General features: G+C 36.5%; 1 protein-coding gene across 1 annotated transcript in view; it reads right to left on the bottom strand.

The window, feature by feature from the left end:
* The window catches only part of ITPR2 (inositol 1,4,5-trisphosphate receptor, type 2), a 455,230-nt gene that overhangs the window by 236,843 nt on the left and 196,503 nt on the right, over positions 1–21,884 (bottom strand). The window contains exons 33-34 of the mRNA XM_012002420.1: positions 13,148–13,276; positions 11,841–11,961 (exon numbers count right to left, since the gene is read on the bottom strand). Of these exons, the coding sequence (XP_011857810.1) occupies positions 11,841–11,961; positions 13,148–13,276 (250 nt within the window). The remainder of the gene's footprint in view (positions 1–11,840; positions 11,962–13,147; positions 13,277–21,884) is intronic.

The raw sequence follows: 21,884 nt of genomic DNA, 5'->3' as shown, positions 1-21,884 counted from the left end.
GAGACTCTGTAAAGCAACGGAGGGGAGGGGAGGGGAGGGGAGGGGAGGGAGAGGAGAAAGAGAGGAAAGAGGAGAGGAGAGGAAAAGAGAGGAGAGGAGGGGAGAGGAGAGGAGGAGGAGGGAGAGGAGGAGGAAGAAGGAGTGGAGGAGGAGGAGGGAGTGGAGGAGGACGAGGAGAGGAAAGAGGAGAGGAGAAGGATAAGGAGAACAGGAGAGGAGAGGAAAAGGAAAGGAAAAGAAAGGAAGACAGAAAATAGATAATTTTCACTAGCCACACCAAAAACATTTACCAATTTAGATAAAAACTCACGCTGCAGTTTTATAGAAATAGTAACAGCTACAAGGCAACCTTAAACAATCAATTTCACCACTGCTTAAATTTCCCTAGTAAATGTTTTCCTAATATTCATGATAAGTTTCTCTTTCCCAAGCATGCAATATCTCTGTTTATGTCCTTCACACACAACAATGCAATTGCACTTCTGTCTCATCTGAAGGACAGACGGCCTCAACTCTGCCAAGCAGCGCATAGTTTTATAAATACCTAATCCTGCACCATGATCAAATCCTGGCAAGATTTTCATCCTTTTCTGGCTGCTTCACACATAAACTGGGTTTGCTCTAAACATTCAAAAATCAAACAGAAGACAATACTACTTCTATGTTATTTTCTAAGCAACAAAAATAACAAAAATTATAAACTTCAGTGTTTCTCAAAACATGTTACAAAACCAGTTTCCACTGACATTTAAACAAATTGGGGAGGAGATTGGGATTTATCTGCCCTTCAGGAATCAGGTACATTAGGTGAAATTGACCATCAAATAAGTGTTGTTGCTATGAAGATGACTTACACAAAGAAGCGCTCAATGAATATTTTTCTAATGACGCCAGTGAAAATTTAGTTCAATGGCAGCACCTCTGTTATTAACAATGCAGCCTTTTTATTAGTGACTTCAGGGAAATCTCATCCACCACCAGAATCTCTTGTAAGCTGCTGATGGAACACATTCCTCTATAGCCAGCATGTATATATACACATATATATGCTATATATATATGCTGTCTCTCTATATATATTCTGGTGTGTGTGTGTATATATGTGTATATATATATTTGTATATATGTATATATGTGTATATGTATATATATAGCCTGTATATATACACACACACATACACATACACATACACATAGTGTGTCAAAATGTGAACTAGAATGTATTCTTGGGATTAGCAGTTATTCTCTGCCCCATCTGTCTCTCAATAAGGAAAAGCTAACACATTTACTACAGTTAGCCATTCTTCTGGCCTATAGCATTAACTCCAACTATGTACTTTAACACAAAGGGTCACTTTAAAGTTTAAAATATTTTTTAAAATACTTGTTCCTATTTCACTTTTAAGTTGGAATGCAATTGAGATACACCTTAAGGATACACTGTCAGCAAGTAAGTATATGGATCCCTTAAATAACTCATAAGAGAGAGAATGGGTTGTTATCAATGCATTTATCTTTTGTAGAGCTCTGCCTAGAGATAACCAGTCCTCTAAAATGAGCTATCTTTATCCACAATTTTTTTTATTATTAGGCAACTGTCTAATTAGGTTTATAAATCTAGGAAATTCTCTGGATATGACAAGTCTTTGCAGTGATTTTAAGATGTAATCAAAATCTATTTCTAATTATTATTAAATATTGCTTATTATGTAAAAATGTTTTAATTAGATGGAAATACTGATGGTATCTGCCAGACCAAAATCTCTGAGAATACATACAATGCAGTGATAGGTGCCGTGGAGAAAAATGCTTAGCTAGATACACTGACAGGTAGTGGGGAAAGGCAATGGAAAGTGTAAGCACTAATTAGAAAACCTGGTTGGTTGTCAAGCTCTACTGTACAGCCCAGGTGGAACACAGGAGAGTGGAATGGCAGGGGCAGAGAATGGCACATTTCCTGTATCATGTCAAAGGACCCAAAATAAATCTGTACTGAAGCACTAGTGTACATAAACAGGAAAAACATTAAATATATTAAACGCATCTTTCCTGTTTGGCACTCAAACTATAGCAGGTGAATCCTCAATTAATCCTTACATTGAATAATGCATGTAATTTTTATGGGTTATTGAAGAACTAGTATTGGCACACTTGACTAGTCATCTGGAAAAAATAAAGTTGATTCCATATACCTTATAACTAAATGTATCCCAGATAGCTCACAATTTTGAACAGCAACTCCCAAAACACAGACAAAACAAAACTATGAAAATTCTCCATGAGAATTCAAAAAACATCTTAGACTGATAAGGGTTATTCCGAAGATGAAAGAGAACCTAAAAATCCTAAAAGAAAATTTTAAAATATTGCATGCCAAAAAATAACTAAAAGTTCAAATGACAAATGGCAGGAAAAAAAAAATTGGTGGGCGCAGTGGTTCACACCTGTAATCCCAACAATTTGGGAGGTCAAGGCGGGTGAACTGATTGAGCCCAGAAATTTGAGACCAGCCTGGGTAACATGGCAAAAACTCTTTATAACAAAATACAAAAATTAGCCAGGTGTGGCAGCACCTGCCTGTAGTCCCAGCTACTCAGGAGGCTGAGATGGGAGGGTCACTTGAGCCCAGGGGGGTTGAGGCTGTAGCCAGCCATGATTGTGCCACTGCACTCTACCCTGGGCGATGGAGTAAGACTCTCTCTCAAAAAAAAAAAAAAAAAAAAAAATCAGAAAAGAGAAAAAAAAATTGTTACTTATAGGCAAAGAGATCATTTTCTTAATATCTAAATGGTTATACAACTTATTAAGAAAAAACCCATTAGGATAAATAAGGAAAGCACAAGAAGTGACAGCTCACAGAAAAGGAAATATCAATCATATAATGTTTTTTTCCCTCACTCATAAAAAAGAGAAGTACACATTAAAACTATAAAAATATTTTTACTTACAAGATTGGCAAAAATCTAACACACTGCATTATCAAGAAGAAAGATATTCTCCTACATTGCTGGTGGAGTGTAAACTGAACAATCTCTACAGAGGGCAGCATCTGTCAAAAGTGAAATAACCCAGAAATTCCACTCCTAGGTATTTACCTTATTCACATGTGCAAAATGATTGAAAACAACATAAATATTCAATAGTGAGGTTAAATCTATTTTAATAGTCATGCAATGGGATGTTATGCAGCCAAAGAGAAGAATTAGATACTCATTCATTTATTTGTATTCATTTATTTTATTCATGTGATAAATACACATTGAGTGCCTACTGTGCTGTAGACAAGATCAGGCTTTAGAATTTTATAACAGGTAGGGTACTTAGTTTTATTCTGCTTTATTACTTCTGTACATGTTATGTCTACCCCTAATACACTGGAAATTAATCGAGGGTAGAAAATGTGGTTTGACACATTGCATTTCCTCCAAAACTAGAATAATGCCTTTCAGATAATGAGGAATCGCTATAAATCAGTTGAGTTAATAAATATGTGAAAAACTGTATGATATTATCCTATTTTATAACTTACTCAGATTTAATTTTTTTAAGTAGTATTGGAGTTTTTAAAAACTGTAATCACTGGGGTGTATGATGTCAAGCTCTTTCTGAAATCAACCACAATATCTTAGATAGATTAAAATAGGTATGTTTATTTAATAGTGACTTAATCTCTCTTCTTAAAGGGTTAACATTTTCTACATGTACAAATCTTTCGGGACCAGTGGGCTTGAAAATTGATGTTTATTATTCAAACCATTTGTAAAAGATATTTTACGGAATTTCCACTTGGAAAATAGATTATGTTGCCAACAAAGTACCCAGCATTAATCCCCCCAAATCATTTGAAGATTATGAAACACATGGAACAAAATTCCTTTTTAAGTGCAATAATATGGAAGTAATTCTTGGATGCTTTTTCTCAAAGTTCTATATTTCTACTATGTGCTATTTTACTTTAAATAAATGAATAAACTGAGGAACAGCATTTGACCAAGTGCATTAAAAAAATTTGCATAGCCTTAATGGCCTGAACATTTCTCAAATTTCTGTGAATACCATGGTGTGCATTTACTGCAGAGTTCTCTATCCTTACTTGCTCCCACCATCACCCTTAATTTAGCTCATTGAGGGCAGAGGATGATAAAGATGTTTATCCCTTACATTCCAGTTAGCCCCCCTGCATGTAACGACTTTGCTGGGGAAGTTGCATTTATGATCACTTAAAAGCTTGTATCTTATCAATTTCAAGTCCTACATCTTAGAAGACAGTGTAGCAATGGAGGTAAATATGAGTAATTTCTACATATAAAAAGACATTCAAAAGCACTTTAGCCTTTAAAAGTTTAAAACGTTTTATCAGAAAAATCTGACACGATATACATGATATATTCACAAATGATCACAGTTTCAGTTTTAAAAACTTCTGAAGTTTTATCAGAAAAATTTGACATGACATAGTAAACTCACAAAGGATCATTGCCTCAAAACATTAATGGCAACAGATAAAGTTACAGCAAACTTCTGGAGCAATCCAGGGAAAGGAGAAAAAGCAATAGATGATAGGAAGTATTCTTTTTCTATAAAGGGCTTCCCCAAAACCCTTATAACTCAGTTCACTAGCTCCTCACCTTCTTTTTACTTTATTTGAAAATTCTATATATTTGTTTCATGTATAGCTTAAATTACCACCTTGATCCATAATGCATATCTTAATGGTATAAAACAGGTAATGCATCTGCTTAAACTGATTTGTGACAGCAGAGCAGAGATTTGTGATAGCAGAGGTTAATGCCTACCAGCGTGTCAGTGCAGAAGGGATTCAGATCCTGGCTCAGGCCCTGCCTACCTGTGTGACCTTCAGAAAGCTGCTAAACCCTGATAATGTCATTTCCCCATCTATAAAATGGAGCTAAGAATTATGTCCGCATCATGGATTTTACTAGATTTTCCAACACTCAGTAAATGCTTGCTGCTCTCAGCAAGGCAAACACTGACTTAGAGAGTGCTTTTGCTGATTTTTACTACCTTTTGTATTCCATGTACAAATAAGAAAGAGAACGAAGTATTTTTGATGCTAGATGAGTTGAGCTACTGTACTTGAGAGCAATTTACAAATCATAAAATGTTATGTAAATATGACTATAATTGATCTTTACATTGACAGCAATGTGTTTACCAACTTGTAAATGCACTGAAAATCTGTCTTGTAAACAAAGTACTCTCTTGACTTTGTTGCATTTTAAATATGCAAATCCCTTGTTCTCTTTAATATTAAAAATTCTTGCATATTTGAATTCTGCTAAACTTTAGTGCCTCTATGTGTTTTTAAAGAATTGCTGAAACACAGAAATAATTTTGCACCTGAGTTGTAAAATGTCAGACAGATCCCCACCCAACAAAGTTTATGGGAGGCCATTGTTTTGGTCTAGCCTCCTGCACTAGGCCCCAGCAGACCAGGCCAGAATGGAGTCATTCATGCTAAGTGTCACATAATCAAACAGAACTCTGAAATGGGCTGCTTATCCAAGAAAACAGGAGATGCATGGCAATCAGTTGAAAGGGGCCTAGTTTGGCACGATATTTTAACCCTTTAAGGAAGGGAACTTTGAAAAGGCCAATTTGCTTCTTGTTCCATGTTTCTACTTTCTTCAGCCCTTTTCTGCCTAAAAAGCAACCGAGGTGCTGCTTTATTCTAGAATGGAATCGTTAAGTAGACTGAAGCCAGTTGACTAGGCTATTTCGCTGATGGCTAAATTTTCGTGGGGTTGGATCCCACCAATCTAGGAAGGAGTTAGCTCAATTAAAGTGATTGATTTGCGTTCAACTGATGTAAGATAAGATCTTGCAGTCCTTACTTTTAGTTAACATAAATTAAGTATGTTTTCCTTACTTAGGGCTTTCAAGGTTCTTGGTCTGACTTAATCTAAATTTCTAGTTTCATGTTGAAAGTATTAATGAGTGCAGTAGAAACAGGGTTGACATGGTAATAGTGGCAGATAAAAGGCAATTAGATCTTCAAATTAAATTTGTTGTAATTTTGTCTTTTGACTCCAGTAAGCCAAATGTCCATCGTTCTAGTTTATATGTTAGGACTTCCTAAGATAGGACTTTCAGGGCAACATGATAAAGCATAAACTTCATACTCAAAGAAACCTGGATTTCATTTATTTATTTATTTATTTTAGAAACAGGGTCTGGCTCTGTCACCCAGGCTGGAGTGTAGTGGTGGGAACATAGCTCACTGAAGCCAGGAACTCCTGGGCAGAAAAGATCTCCCACTTAAGCTCCTAAGTAGCTAGGACTACAGGTGTGCACCACCATGCCCAGCTAATTTTGTTTTTGTTTTTGTTTTGTAGAGACAGGGTCTCACTATGTTACCCAGGCTGGTCTCAAACTCCTGGCCTCAAACCGTCCTCCCACTTTGGCCTCCCAAAGTGCTGGGATTGTAGGCATGAGCTATTGTCCCTGGCTGAAACTTGGATTTCAAACCCAACTCAAATACTTATTAATTGGACAAGTTACTTAACCTTTCACTATCTGTGAAACACCTAGCCTATGGATTACTGTCAGTCAACAAACACTTATTAATCTGCTTAGTCAAGAACAAACACTTTCAGGCTCCAGTGGTGAAGAAACGAAAGTCCCTCTTTTTATAGCTTACATTCTAAAGAAGGGTGGGGCAGACAACAAAGAAGCAATAAACAAACAAACAAGCTGCTTTCAAATAGGGACAAGAGCTAAGAGGAAAATGAAATGGTCTAAGATGATAAGGAGCAGGAAGAAGCTGAGACACTGCATGGGGGGGCAAGTGCTCAGGAATACTTCACCGAGCACTTATATTTTGAGCTGAGATCTGACTGATGGGAAGAAACCAGCGAGTGACAATCTCCAGGAAGAGGATCCAAACAGAGGGAATGGCATATGCAAATGTCCTTAGGTGAGGAAATGCCTGAAGCAGATGAGAGATTCAGAAAGAAGGTCAGTGTGGTTGGAGCAGAGTTGGAGGAGATGGAGGGTGATGGGAAAAGATCAGACTAGATGCAGCTCAGATGAGGAAGAGCTTTTGTAAGTGCAATGGGGAGTTGTCAGTGGATGAGTGACATGCTCTGGTTTACATGTTAAGATCCTCTAACAACTGTGCACGCAATCAATTGCAGTGGCACATTTAGTAAGGACACTCTTCTGTTATCCATGTCCGATGACAGTGGATTTGGACAAGGCTGACACAAAAGAAAGAAAAAGAGAGATTCTGGAAATGGGTCTGACAGAATTTGCTGTTGTGTTTAATGAGAGTAAACAAAAGGGCAGAATCCATTGTGACACCTAAGGTTTTAAAAGAGTACTAAGTGCAAAAGAGTTCTTTTTCGAGTAGCACAGAAATCTGCCTCTTGCAGCTGCCATATATGAGCTATAATTCTGTCTTTGGGAACCTGTTAAAAAAAAAAAAAAAAACCCATTCTAACCTTCAAAAGTTTAAAAATAATTATTGTGTTCCTCCTCAGATTTCGTTTCTTTGTCTAAATATTTCAAATGTTTTCAAACACTAAAGTGAGGTGATTTTAGATCCCTTGACAACTGTGAGGGTTCACTTCTGAATGTGTTCGACTTTGGTTCTCTGTTTCTATGACCAGCATCCAACAATCACCAAAAAGCATACAGTCTAATCATCATTAAGCAGAATCTGCTTTTCACCTTCATCCTAGGTAACAACTTTCTATTAATTTCTTTTTGACAGCAACTTTGTAGTTGCCCGTCAAAATCTAATATGGGAGACAAGAACAGTGCCTGTGATGATGTAAGTTAGAATGAAATGAGACTGTATCAGGCTGTTCTTGTGTTGCTAAAAAGAAATACTTGGTGCTGGATAATTGATAAAGAAAAGAGTTTTAACTGGCTCATCATTCTGCGGGCCATACAAGCATGGCCTCTGCACCTGTCCGGCTTCTGGTGAGGCCTCAGGAAGCTTCCACTCTTGGTGGAAGGCACAGGGAGAGCAGACGTGGTCACATGGCAATGGCAGGAGCAAGGAGTGGCGGCAAGTCCCAGACTTATGAACAACTAGATCTCACGGGAACTCACGAAGTAAGAACTCACTTATCACCAAGGGGATGGCGCTAAACCATTCATGAGAGATCTGCCCCCATGATCCAATCACCTCCCACCAGACTGCACCTCCAACATTGGAATCCCATTTCCACATGAGATTTGGAGGGGACAAACATCTAAACCATATCACAGACTCTAAGGAAGGTATACGTGGACCAATGGGGGAGAGTTCAGATTTGGATGTAGGAGCCAAGGATAGTTATGGAGGAATTTGAACAGAAAAAAAGTTGAGTAATGGGAAAGATGCTGAGGAGTGGCAGTGGTGGGAACTGGAGAAAGCTAGTGTGAGGGCTTTCTCCCTCACATATGTGGGGGCATCCTAGATGTAACAGTGAGGAATCTAGCCTTAGAGTGTTAGGTAAAGGGATGTTGCTGAAGGTTGAGGACGTAGTGTTGATTTTTTAAACCAAAAGAAATAATTTCACTTCAGAAAGACTACTCTGGTATCAGGCTTATTTAAATAAGGGAAGACAGAAGGAGATAATATTAATTTCTTGCAGTGGTCCAAGAAGAAAGTAATGAAGGGTTAATGAGGTCACAATGGGGGGAAGGGGAGGGGAGGAACGAATGCAGAGGGAGACTGGGGATAGAATTTCCAGAGCTTTAACTGTTCAGATGGAAGGGACCAACAAGCAAAATGAAGAAAGCATGCCTTCTCACCAAGAGAAAACTGAGATTGACACAGAAACCTCACTCTTCACGTATCTGGATTATACACTTCCATATAATTATTTTTAGACTTATCACACATGTCTTTATAGCATGCAAAAAGAAACTAAAATTTCCTCTTAAATTATAATGTTTTGGCCACTATGGAAATGGTAGGAAATGAAATCTTATTACTTAGAAATAAAAGATGTATTTAGACAAATATAGTTTCAGTAACTATATTAAGCCCCCAAATCTGCAATTCTATGCATGAACTGATTGGATTGCACAATGCGTATCACTGAAGTCAGAATTCAGAAAGCAGTCACAATATGGAATTTCACTTGTGGCTCAAAGTTTTTTCTCTCAATGTATACATATGATCGACAACATGCCCGCTATGCCCTGTGTAGGGCCAACTGGCATTTCTCCGCCTTGCGTTTGCTAAATTTGAGGAGTGGAGGAGGAGGAACAAGAGGAGTGAGGAGAGAGAAAGAAGGAAAAAGAGGAGAGACTGCCTTAATATGTGAAATACAGAAAAATACTTAGCAGCTAAGACAGTGTATTCCTATGTAAAAATTAGCACCATCATGTTTCTTTGCTTTTCCTTTGGATTTTATCTTTTAATGGTTAATGTGTTTCCTAACTGATTTGACCCAAATAAAAATACATTTACTGCTGTTTCATTATAACTTGAAAGTAATATCAGAAATTACATAAAAGTGTGAAGAAGAAACCAGATCCACACATCGTCCATCCACCACTCAGAGATAATCAATGTTAACATTTCATTTATCTCTCTGAACACTTTCCTCTGTGTATCCTTTTAAAATAAAAATTAGGTTCTCTTTCTTTATTTCTCCTTCTTTACTTTTATGTGTCCTTCTTTATTCTTGATACGATACAATTGTGACCGCTTCCTCTTCTTGTACCTCTTCATTTCCCCTCCCACACCATTCAGTTCTAAAATCTTTAGGAGGAGCGCAGCACAGTAAGTGTCCGTGCTGGGTAAGATGTGCAAAGGAGCCATGGCGCTCCAGAATGTGGAGGCCCAAAAGGGAGTGGAAGGTCTATGTAGCAGGACTGCCTGCAGAAAATCAGTACTCAAGTGGGGTGAGGAGGGTGTCCACGCGAGGAGCAGCCTGGGTTGGGGATTACAGGCAAGGAGTGTATCCATGCAAAGGAGTGGCCCAGGATAGAGAGGTAGAGGCCAAGCCAGGTGAAGAAGATCCCCTGCAGAGCAGCAGCGTGACCTAGCACCAGCCCAAGGGAGGTGCTATGTTTTGATTGTGTCCCTCGAAGTTCGTGTGTTAGAAACTTAATCCTCAATACAACAGAGGTGAGAGGTGGGACTTTTAAAAGGGCAGAGCCCTTGTGAATGAATTGATGCTGTTATGAGTGGGTTAATTATCCCAGGGGTGGGTTTCTAATAAAAATGTGAGTTTAACCCCTCTCCTTTTACTCTCTCTCTCTCTTTTCCTCTCTTGCTTTCCACCTTCTGCCTTCCCCATGGGACGATGCAGCAAGAAGGCCCTCACCAGATGCAAGCCTCTCCATTCTGGACTTCCCAGCCTCCAGAACTGTAAGAAATAAATCTCTATTCTTGATAAATTGCTCAGTCTCAGGCACTCTGTTATACCAGCACAAAACACAGTAAGCACAAAACAGACTAAGACCGGAGATGAGGACGACGTCCCTCCATAGGAGGGTAGCAGAGGCCAAACTGCAAAAGGACAGCATCCTTGTGGGGTGTGGCCCACCAAGGGGCATCCCAGCTCATGTGGGCTCTGAAGTGAGGAGGGTATGTGCAAAGAACGGTTCCAGGTGCGGAAACATTAAAGTTATTAGTTTATTTGAGGAGAACTGGCATCTTTATCCATGAAATTTCCAATCAAGAAATTGTTTCTCTATTTATTAAAATCTTTTATATCCTTTAATATAGTAAAATTTTATTGTCTCATATTAAGTTTACTCTTAGATGTTTAATGTTTTTGTTGCTGTTGATAATGATGTCCTTTTCACATTATGTTCTCTTTTGTGGTATACAGGAAGTCTATTAAGTATAATACTCATTTATAATTAATTACCTAAGTCAACTGTATTATTAGTCTATTAGTTCTAGTAATTTTCAAATGATCTTCTTGGGTTATAACTGCCTTTCAATGTATTGAAATTAAAATTGGGGCTGTCACTAAATTTTGTTAATATAAAAGAACCTAGGTCAAACTGCAAACAGAAAGAAATGAATAAAAACATTTTAAATGGTCATTCATTAGTTAAGTCATTTATTCATTTCTCACCTATCTAAGGACTAAATGCTAAATGAGATAATGCATATAAATTGCTGGCATTGCACATGATAAGTACTCAGTAAATGTTAACAGTGATGATGACTGGTAATGAAATATGCTATAAACTGTCGTTCCCAATGCCTGCAGAGCCACCATTAGTTGAGAGGATTATCAAGCTCTTCCTTTTTTTGTTCAGTACAGCCAAGTGTGCATTTCTTCTCCTCTCCCCTCCACCATTGGGGGAATGACCCCAATTAACTTATTAACTTTCTCTCTCTCTCTCTCTCTCTCTCTCTCTCTCTCTGCTTACCTCCCTTTAGCTGTAATTCCCTTGCCTTCAATTTCATTTGTAATTTCTGAAGCCTTCTATATATAATAGGCCCTCAATAAATACTGATGGACTTCAAACAAAATTGGAAAACTACAAGACCCTCAAAAAGTCCTACGTCATATGAAGGTATTACCAAGTCAGGTCACTTAATAGACAAGACAATTCCATAACGAAATCTGAGGTAACAATTAACTAAAATTCTGTAAAATCTGACTGAGCCATATTAAAGTCCCATATGCAATAATATTAAATTTAAGATTTTTATTATAATGATTATGTCCTCCTCCCAAAAAGTATATGCAACATTCGGAATCATTTGCTGATGGCTGCTCTTCAATTTCACAGAAAACATACCTGTTTTCTTATTAAGTTGTAAATTGGGAAGCTGCTTGTGGTGCCCATTAGCCAAAAACCTAATTTCTTCCAGAAATGTAAAAATAAGTAAAACTCAAACCATGACTTACCCACTTCAGCCAAAGTTCTGATACAGGATTCCACCGAGGCTTTCTGTGACGGGTTTGGCCAGGTGCAATTGTAAATTCTGAAGGCAGATTGCAGTAGCTGAATAAAAACTGGCTGATGTGTCTAAAACCAGAAAAAAGGTAGGCAAAAAGAGATGCTAAACCATTAACAGCCCTGATGTAATGTCTATGCATTATCAGCAAGGTTCACCAAAATAACATAAAATACAATCTTTCAAGTTTCAGTGCTACCTAATAAATATCTCATTCGTCAAACATTCATTAGGTACTCTCTTCAGGAGAGGCAATATGCTACACAGTATAGAAAATGGATTATTTTCATTTTAATTATATTGTAAATCAGAAAAATATGCCATTTCCTGAAGCCAATGACATGAATATTTTTTATAATCCATGGTTTATTCCCATGTGCAAATAAGCAGGTGTTTCTGGGTTGGTTGGTTTGTTTTGGTTTCATATGATGGGCAAGTAGAGGAGACAACCATTTTGAACTACAGAAACAATTTCCTGTGGTTCTATCTAATGGTTTAAAATTTTTCCCTAAAGAAAGCATAATTGAAATGATATTTTAGAAGAGTAATACACAATCACTGTAGAATATTTGTGAACCATAGAAATGTAAATCATCAAGAATCCTACAACACAGAGATACAGTATCAATATTTAAAGACATTTACTCCCTGAGTTTTTTGATGCATGTATGTTTAAATATTCTTTACACAAACAAATTTGGATGATACTATAATGGAATTCAGTGGCCTAATATTACTTCATGTTTATTTTCTTGGTCATCAATTTTTCCTTTAAAACATGATTTTTAATTGCTATATAATAGACCATCCTACAGATATATCATAATTTATTTAGTTTTTCCTTCTTTTAAGGATGTTTAATTGATTAAATTTTTAGTATTATAAATACTCGGATTAAAAGTTTTATTATATAAACCTTTGTTAATTCTATTAGGATAAGTATAACTTCAGGGGCAAAATGTCTATCATTTAAAGAATTAACTGTGCAGTTATTTCAACACTTGGCAAACAATCAACATACAGATATGAAAGCTCTTAGTCTGCTTAAAGAAAGAGGAAAAATAATTCAATTTAAAGATGAGGTCTCTTTGTTTAAAATAAAGTTTGATAAACTCAGAAAGAGGCATAATAGTAAATAATATAAGAGAAGAATAAACATCTCAAGTGTAGGAAATAACTTCCTGAGCAGAAAAAATTTCCCCTACTCAAATAAGAGAACCTCTTTGCAACAGAATGCTTTGCAATTGTTTGACTTACCTGGAGGCTGGTACTATTGTCTGAAAAGGGGGAATTAAAGAAGCCGCTCACAATATTCATTATTGACTCAGTAACACACTTTTCCAAAAAGATGTCTGCATGTTTCCTGTCTGTAGTTGTGTTGCAAACCTGGAGAGAAAAACAAAACAACTCAGTATGTTTTATCATATTTTTAAACTACAACTCAGTATTGGAACCACATAAAAAATGTCCTGAAATAGTTGTCAATAACATTTCTTCTGTTTTTTAAAGTTGTTTAGAAGAGAAGCATTTCAGCCTGAAGTCATGAAAATTGTATCATTCTTCAGTAGCTTCTCCATCAAGTTAGCCTGTCGTTTCAGCCTTGAAACCAGAATTCTTTCACAGACCCCCAGCCTCTTCTTCCTAATTTGCTTCTCCCTTCTCTTGCACACCAACCTCTCCCTCAGCCTCCAAGTTTGGCTTTGCTAGAGAACACTTTTCCACTCAATGTAAGGTGACCAAAGATGAAACAGTCATTCTAAGTATAAGAAAGGTGATTAATGGTAGTTAGCAATTCCAGACATTTTCACTCCTAACCCTCACTCAAATTGGAGGACACAAACACAGAAAGCATCTGGAGAGGAAAACAGATAGGTAGGAGAAGATAAGTCAAAATCCTCCCAATAATGTCGACGTTTTTATCCATGGATTATCTGAGAAGCATGGAAGTATAGGTTTGCATGCATTCTTCTCAGAGTGGACTCAGCCAAAGAGACAATGCTGAAGCTGGAGAAAGACCAGAAAAGAGCAGCCCTGGTTCCTGCTCTGATCTTTACATCTGATAAAATGAGGCAGTAATTGGTCATTTTGCATTTTGCTGTAAATTTCAACGTCAGCATGATCAAATTGCAAAAGCTAAGATATCTAATTAAAAACACACGAAAAAATGTTGGCTGGTGAAAAGACAGAAAAACATAGAGATAAAAAGAAAAAGAAGTGGGAGTGGTGGGCAGACAATGTGAGAAAAGACTGAAAAACTGCAGCAGAGAAAGAAAGTTTAAATTTTCACAAAATTGTGGTGGGTAATATGGGGGCCAGATGTTCCAGACGTTCTTAGACCATCCAAATTTTTATGTAATTTTTAAAAATGTTCAATAAGTTGCTTAACCAAAAGAATAAGTCAATGTCACTTAATCTGATATTGTTTAAAAAGCTTTCACACAAATTCATAAAAGAGAAAATTTCTCTTCTCAAACCATGTGTCCCGGGGCTTTTGTTTTGGGATCTGGGAACACTAATGCCAGCATTTGCCAAATGGAGGTGGGAGAAAGAGAACATTTTGCGTCGAAGTCACTTCCCATCTGAGCAGTTCGCTTTTTCCTCATCTATTAATTGACCCCTACCTGACTTTGTTTTTAAAGATTTTTAGTGTATCTAATTTCATAGGGTAATTGCAGGCACAGTGCAATTAACGGAAATAAATTACATCGAATTATGTAATCTTCTAGTTACTGCTCCAGCATATAACTTAGTGCCTGGCACACACAAGATGTTCAACAAACGTTTGTGAAATGAATGAATAATTTAGTAAATTTTTAAATGAAAGAGGGATAAAGGACTCTTATTTTGTTTTAGGTTAACTTTAGGTTGGGCTATATTCCTGGAGCATCTAACCTAGGATTAAAATTTAATTTAATTTACATGGTCCCAGATCTAACATAAAATTGATCTTCCTATGATGGATAAGAATTAGGATTTACTTCTTTTAGCATCTTCCTAACACTTGCTTTACAGTGAAACTTTCTGACACATAGGTTAAAAATATAATAAAGTTGAAGACGTAGCAGACCAATTCCATCACAACCAAAACAAAAGACCTCCCTCATTCAGCGACATTTCAAGGAATTATGTGGGGCTCTCCAGAGTCATTAGAGTATACCACACTGCATTTTCTGCAACTGGACACTTGCCAAAAAACCACCCAGAAATTTGCTTTTTAGTCAGTGGATTAATAAAAATAATCTATTTCTGGATCAAGACTTTTTTCAAAATCCTGGGTACGAAAAGTCTGTGTTTTACAAAGCTACGTGGAACCTATTACTCAGTTCATTTAAACAAGAAATTCAAATAATTTTTCAAGATGTTTTTTCTGTCCCCTATGAATGACAACATTTCACCTTGCATCTTATTATATCATGGACAGCCAAGAAATGTAGGAAGCACTTAAGAAAATCTTTTAAAATTTTTCAGGAAAAAGAACCTCATACATATGAACATCTCTTTATTTTCTTTTATTTTTATTTATTTTCTCTTTACAATAAAGATTGGACATGGCTCAAATAAAATTACATCATATCAAATTATATTTTTATGTGTAATACATACAGTTTAAAAGTTTTAATCCATTTGTACATATTATTCACATAACATTCTTTCCTATAAAACACTTTCACGTACTGCCATTATCTAAATACTTATTTTAAAAGGCTATATTTATTCCATCATTCTAATGCACCATCATGCTTTAATCCATTTTTGGAATGAGTTGAGGTACACATTAGCAATATTACAAATCATTTTCTTATCTTCTTAGTTATTTCCTTCTTGCTCATCTTTTATGATTTTTTTTTTTTTTTTGCTATTATAAAGAATTGTGCAAAATTACTGTATTTACTTTCAGATATTTTTGGCATATTTCACCAACAGAGGAATCAACAGATGAGGGTATGTAGACAGCTTTATACTGCTGGGCTGATCCTCTAAAATAATAAATTTACAATGCTGTCAGCAAACTATCCACAGATACATAGGATGTTCCCCTATTACCACCAAATAGCTTTTGCTTTGGGGCTCTGGTTGTATTCAGCTAATATGAGGCTCTTGCAGGAGATTATAAAGTGGAAGAGAAAGAAGTGAGGCACCTACTCTACCTCTGCCTCCATCCCCATCTCCCTTTCCTTGTAGGGGCTTCTGTGTTCTGGATACAGCTGCTACTGAAGCCCTTCCTCCACATCTCCAAGCTTTCCCCAGGATCTAGTAATAATGCCTGCTCCACGTACCTTCAGGGTCTAGAGGTGGTAAAACCCCTCAGTACTCTCCTATCCCTTCTTGTTAAATCTGCCTTTGTTTCTTGAATTGTGCCATGTGTTTCCTACTATAACTGACTGCTACACCAGTAAATTATAATTGTTTTTATCAATTTAATTATACCTAAAAGTTACTTTTTATTTCCCTCGCTGTTAACAAGATTGGCCACTTTTCATGGAATCATTTCATTTCTATCTTCTGTCATACAAACAATTCAAGCCCTGTAAACCATTTTCCAAAAACCTAATGACTGTACATTTAGTATGAGTAACATATTTTTATGAGCTCTTTTCAGTTGTCATTTCATATGTAATTTTTCATTCCATTTAGAATATTTCATTATATTTCATTGTGTAAACTACTTTTCAACATCCAGGCACTGTTATTTATTTTGCTCATTACTATTTATTAATATTTAATATAAACAAGAAAAAACTCCCTCTTAAAAAGAATAGTCTATACAATTTTATTCTAGTTTTTAACTCTTTAAAATATCTGCAATTTGCTGTTGTAGGTGACCTAATTTATGAATTCTGATTATTTTTTCTCCATATGGATATTCAGTTGTCCTCAAAACATTTATTAAATATTAATTCCTGCTGCATTCCTAGGTTACTTGAGGTTTGTCTTATAGTGTGTCACTACTGACTACCTAAATCTCTCCCTAAATCTCTAATATACTCCATGGATTTTTAAAAACTATTTTAACCTAACTCCACAGAATGAAATGATTCCCAATCTGTAATATGTTTCACAACCTGAAACAACCAAGTCGACCATCATTGTCTTTTCCAAGAAAAAAAAAAATCCATATTTTTGATTTGTCTTCTTCTACTTCCAGATGAATTTTACTATATATTTGTCAGATTTAATGGCCTATCACATAAGGACACAAATTATTAAATTGAAGCTACATATTGGACTAGAAGTTAGAACAATGAATCGAACAAAACAATACCCCTACTCTATTAGAACCTTTTTCCCAATCAAGAGAGACACACAATAGACAAAGTAATAAATATATAACATGCTAAGTGGTAAAAATAAAGAAAATAACAGACTAGAGAAAAATAAAGCAGGGCAAGTGGTACAGGGAATGCAGTAGGCAGGGTGGGGATGGTCAAGGATTCCTGTTTATTTAAACAGCTTGGGTGGTATCCCTATATAAGGCAACATTTCACAAAGAACTGAAGTTGGAAGCAGCCATCAACATTTCTGTGGGAAGAGCAAGTAAAAAGTTGTCTCTGCCATTAGGATATATGCTCCTGGACACCAGGAACAAGCCTGTCTTGCTCACCACTGGACATGCAGCACTTCAGCACATAACAGATATTCTAAAATTACTTGTTGAACAAGCAGATATTAAGTGAAATTCTAGATACAATTGTGTCTGAACTTCTCCCCTTGCATATATGATGTCCTTCCTCTCTTCTGCTCTAAAAGTGACTACTACCCTTCCAAGGATGGTTGTCTATGGTAAATAAGTTACCATATGTTGAGCAGCACTGTCCTACAGAACTTCCTATAATGATGGAATCGTCTATATCTGTGATGTCCAATATGGTAGCCAGTAGACACAGGTGCATACTGAACATTTGAAATGTGGCTAGTGCAACTGAGGAACTGAATTTCTACATTTTATTTATCTGAATTAAAATTTACATTTAAATAGCCACAGTTGGCAAGCGGCTACCTCACAGGGCAGGGCAGCTCTAGAGCCAGTCGCATACTTTTGATCATAAGGAATACAACTCCTAAGATCACTTTAGTGTTTTACATAGACAGGAAAAGTGTTCCTCTAAATATCTGAGGGGATATCTCATATTTATTTTAATTTGCATTCCGTTACTTGTGAGGCCAAAACTTTTCCAAGCATTTGCTTTCTATATCTCCTTTTTATGTGAATCATCAGCTCATACACTCAAATAGCTTTCTTAGAATTCTAAATTCTTTTTTTAAACAGACAACATTTTCATAACAGCAATACATATTAATTGTAGGAACTCTGAAAATACAGAAGATATAAAATGGAAAAATGAAAATTATCTATAATCCTATAATTCAGATAAGACTATGATTAACATGTTGGAATTTTTTCTTCTAATCTTTTTGGTCTGCCAATTATATTTTACATAATTGAAATCATTCTAGATTATCTGTTTCACATCTTCCCTTTTATACTTCATGCTTAAGTATTTCTCACATTATTAAAAATTCTTTAAAAATAATCTCAGTGACTCTAACATCCACCATATAGATATATCATAACTTACTTAACCATTTCTCAAATATTAAATATTTAAGCTATTTCCTACTGTATATTATCATAAAAGTATGTTGAGCTTCTTTGACCATAAATCCCTTGTAGCATTTGTTTTTGTTTTTGGTTTTTTGAGACAGAGTCTCACTCTGTCTCCCAGGTTGGAGTGCAGTGATGCCATCGGCCCACTGCAACCTCTGCCTCCCAGATTCAAGGGATCCTCCTACCTCAGCTCTCCAAGTAGCTGGGACTACAGGCACATGCCACAACACCCGGCTAATTTTTATATTTGTTTCGTAGAGAGGGGGTTTCACCATGTTGTCCAGGCTGGTCTCAAGCTCCTGGGCTCAAGCAATCCGGCTGCCTCAGCCTCCCAAAGTACTGGGATTACAGGTCTGAGCCACTGCCCCTGACCCTTTATAGCATTTCTAATTATTTCCCAAGGACAGATTTTTGGAGGGTAAATTACTTGACATATTAGAAAAGTATGAAGGGTTTTACTAAATGCTTTTTACAAAGGCTGCATGAAACTATACTCGCATCAGCAGGGTATGCAAATACATACCCTGAACCATCACCGACATTTAATATGCTCTTTCCAAGCTTGCAACTTAGATGGTTGAAACTGTGCACATATACCCTAGAACTTAAAGCATAATAATAAAAAAAAAGAAATTTGGATCTTATTTATTTTTTGTGTTGTTTTAAAAGTTATTAATATTTGAACATTTTTCAGAAGTTTATTAACTACTTGTATTTCCTGTTCTATAAATCACGAATGCTTTGTTTTTCCCATTTTTCTATTAAATTGTTAAGAGTTTTTCTTACAAATATATGTAAGTTCTTCATGTGATGGTTATTGCCCTTTTTAAAACTGTATCATAGCTATTTACATTTTGATGTGTTTTACTTTATTTATTCATTTATTTTTAGAGACAGGGTCTTGCTCTGTTGCCCAGGCTGGAGTGCAGGGGCATGATCTCAGCTCTCTATAGTCTCAAACTCCTGGACTCAGGGGATCCTCCCCCCTCAGCCTCCCTAGTAGCTGGGACTACAGGCATATACCACCATGCCTAGCTTATTTTTTTGTAGAGACAGGCTCCCTCTATATTACCCAAGCTGAGTCTCGAGCTTCTGGCCTTAAGCAATCCCTGAACTGGGCCTCCCAAAACACTGGGTTTACAAGTGTGAGGATATTTTTAATTTTTATTTATGATGTTTTTATGTACTTAAGTATTAAATTTTCAAACAATGAAATGGCTATGATTTTCCTTAGCTAATTTCATCTATTGCTTTCATCTAAAGACAGATAAATATTATCTACATTTCCATCCATTTTTAATGGTTCAGGTTTTTTTCTATTTAGCTATGAAATCCATTTCAATTATTGCTATTATGTGAGTTCATTTCACCCTAAATAGCTAGTGTCATCAACAGTCATTTTTACTTAAAATCAACAATTTTTATTGAGTGTCCATTCCACGCCAAGAATATTCTACATACTTGAGATCCATCAGTAAACAAAATATATAAAAGCCACTATTCTAATGGAGTTTCTATTACTAATAATCCAAGGGTGGGCAAACACAGCGCATGCAACAAATTTAGCCAGATCCATTCATGTTTGCACTGCCTGGGACTCCTTTCTCTATAGTAATTGTCATAATAGTGGCAACAGTAGTCTACAAAGTTGAAATATTTACTATTTTGCTGTTTACAGAAAAAGTTCACCAATCCCTAGAAATATCCAATCCCTTTCCACTAATAGGTGATAATTTATTATATGTTAATATATATGTAAAAGGCTATTTCTGGCTATTCATTTCATTTCATTGATTTGCCTACTTAATTCTATGTTCAGACCACATTTTCTTTGTTTTCAAATCCACTTTTTAAATATTTTTAGCTTCATATGACATTTATTTATTTCACAAATATTTATTGAGTATCTAGTATGTGTGAGACATTGTTCTAGATCAGGTATGCAGCAGTGAACGGAGATAAAATTCCTGTCTTTCATTTGTTTCTACTGAAACAAATACAAATAAATATATATATGTAAATGTCAGGTGGTATTAAGTTCTACGGAGAAAAATGAAGCAAGTGTATGGAGGATAGAGAAAAGAGGCAGTTACTTTATACAGGGTGGTTGGCAAAGCCCTCTCTGAAGGAGTGACTTTGAAGGAAGAACCTAAAAGACAAGGAAGAAGTTATGCAGATACTGGGGAGTCCAGCATCCCAGGGAAATGTACAGTTGCTGAGATAGGAATGCATTCGGCATACCTGAGAAGCAGCAAGGAGACCACAGGATGGAACAGAGAGCTAGCTAGGGGGAGAATAAGAGGACAAGGGGAAGAAGGGTGGTCATAGGGTGGAGGCTAAGTCACACAGGGGTTTACCCTGAGCAAGACAGGAAGTCACTGGAGGAATCTGAGCAGAGGAGCGACAATCATCTTCTCCTTCTTCTCCCTCTCTTTCCCCTTCACCCCCTTCTCCTCCATCTCCTCCACCTCCTCTTCCTCTTCCTTCAATCATGATGGCTGCTAGATAAAGGATAGACAGAGAGAGGGACAAGAGCAGAAGCTTGGAAACAGGTTTGAAGCTATTGCAATCATCCAAATGAGAGAGAATGGTGCCTTGGGGTAGCGTAGTTGTGATGGGAGTGTTCAGGAGTAGTCAAATTTGCAATATTTTATGATTAGAACTTGCAGAATTTGTGGAAGGACTGGATTTTGGGTAGAAGAAAATAAGATTTACAGATGGCACCAAAATGGTTTGCCTGAATGCCTACAGTGAGTAATAGAATTGCCATTTATAGAGATGCCACAGTCTTGAAAAGGGATTATTTTAGAGTGGGGCATGGGAATGAATAAAGAGTTTGAGGTTAGACAGCCAAGTGGAGGTGTCATGTAGACAGTTAAATATGTGAAACTAGACATCAGGAGAAGCATAGAAAGTTGTGAGTAAATGAGATTAGCAAACAGTGACTATAGACAGAGAAGGGATCTGTTCCAAAGTCTGAGTCTGGCACACTCCAATATTTAGAAGTTGGGAAGATGCAGAGAAAACAGACAAGAGACTGAGGAGTGGACAGTGTGGCGGGTGGCAAATAGAATGGAATTGACATCCTGGGGTCCAAGGGAAGAAGCCTTGTATAAGCCTTATGTAAGTAATAAAACATACTTCTTCACTTCCCTGAAATGTTAGTTAGAAGACCATATAAAATGAGCCCTTTCAAATGAGATTTTTTAATAGCTCATTCGACTTAAAAAATTCAAGAAAATTATTTTTTTAAATTGACTTAATGTCACCAAATTAAAGAACTAGGAAAGTGTGTTTCAATGTGCATATAACTTATATCTTTACTCCAACCACCTACATATTTATTTGGTAAGTTAAGGGAGCAAAAATTTTAAGTAAAAACTTGAC

The sequence above is a fragment of the Mandrillus leucophaeus genome, unplaced genomic scaffold, assembly GCF_000951045.1.
Source record: "Mandrillus leucophaeus isolate KB7577 unplaced genomic scaffold, Mleu.le_1.0 Scaffold686, whole genome shotgun sequence".
Taxonomy (NCBI): domain Eukaryota; kingdom Metazoa; phylum Chordata; class Mammalia; order Primates; family Cercopithecidae; genus Mandrillus; species Mandrillus leucophaeus.
Note: the sequence above shows the minus strand (reverse complement) of the source record. Positions and strands in the feature narration are given on the sequence as shown.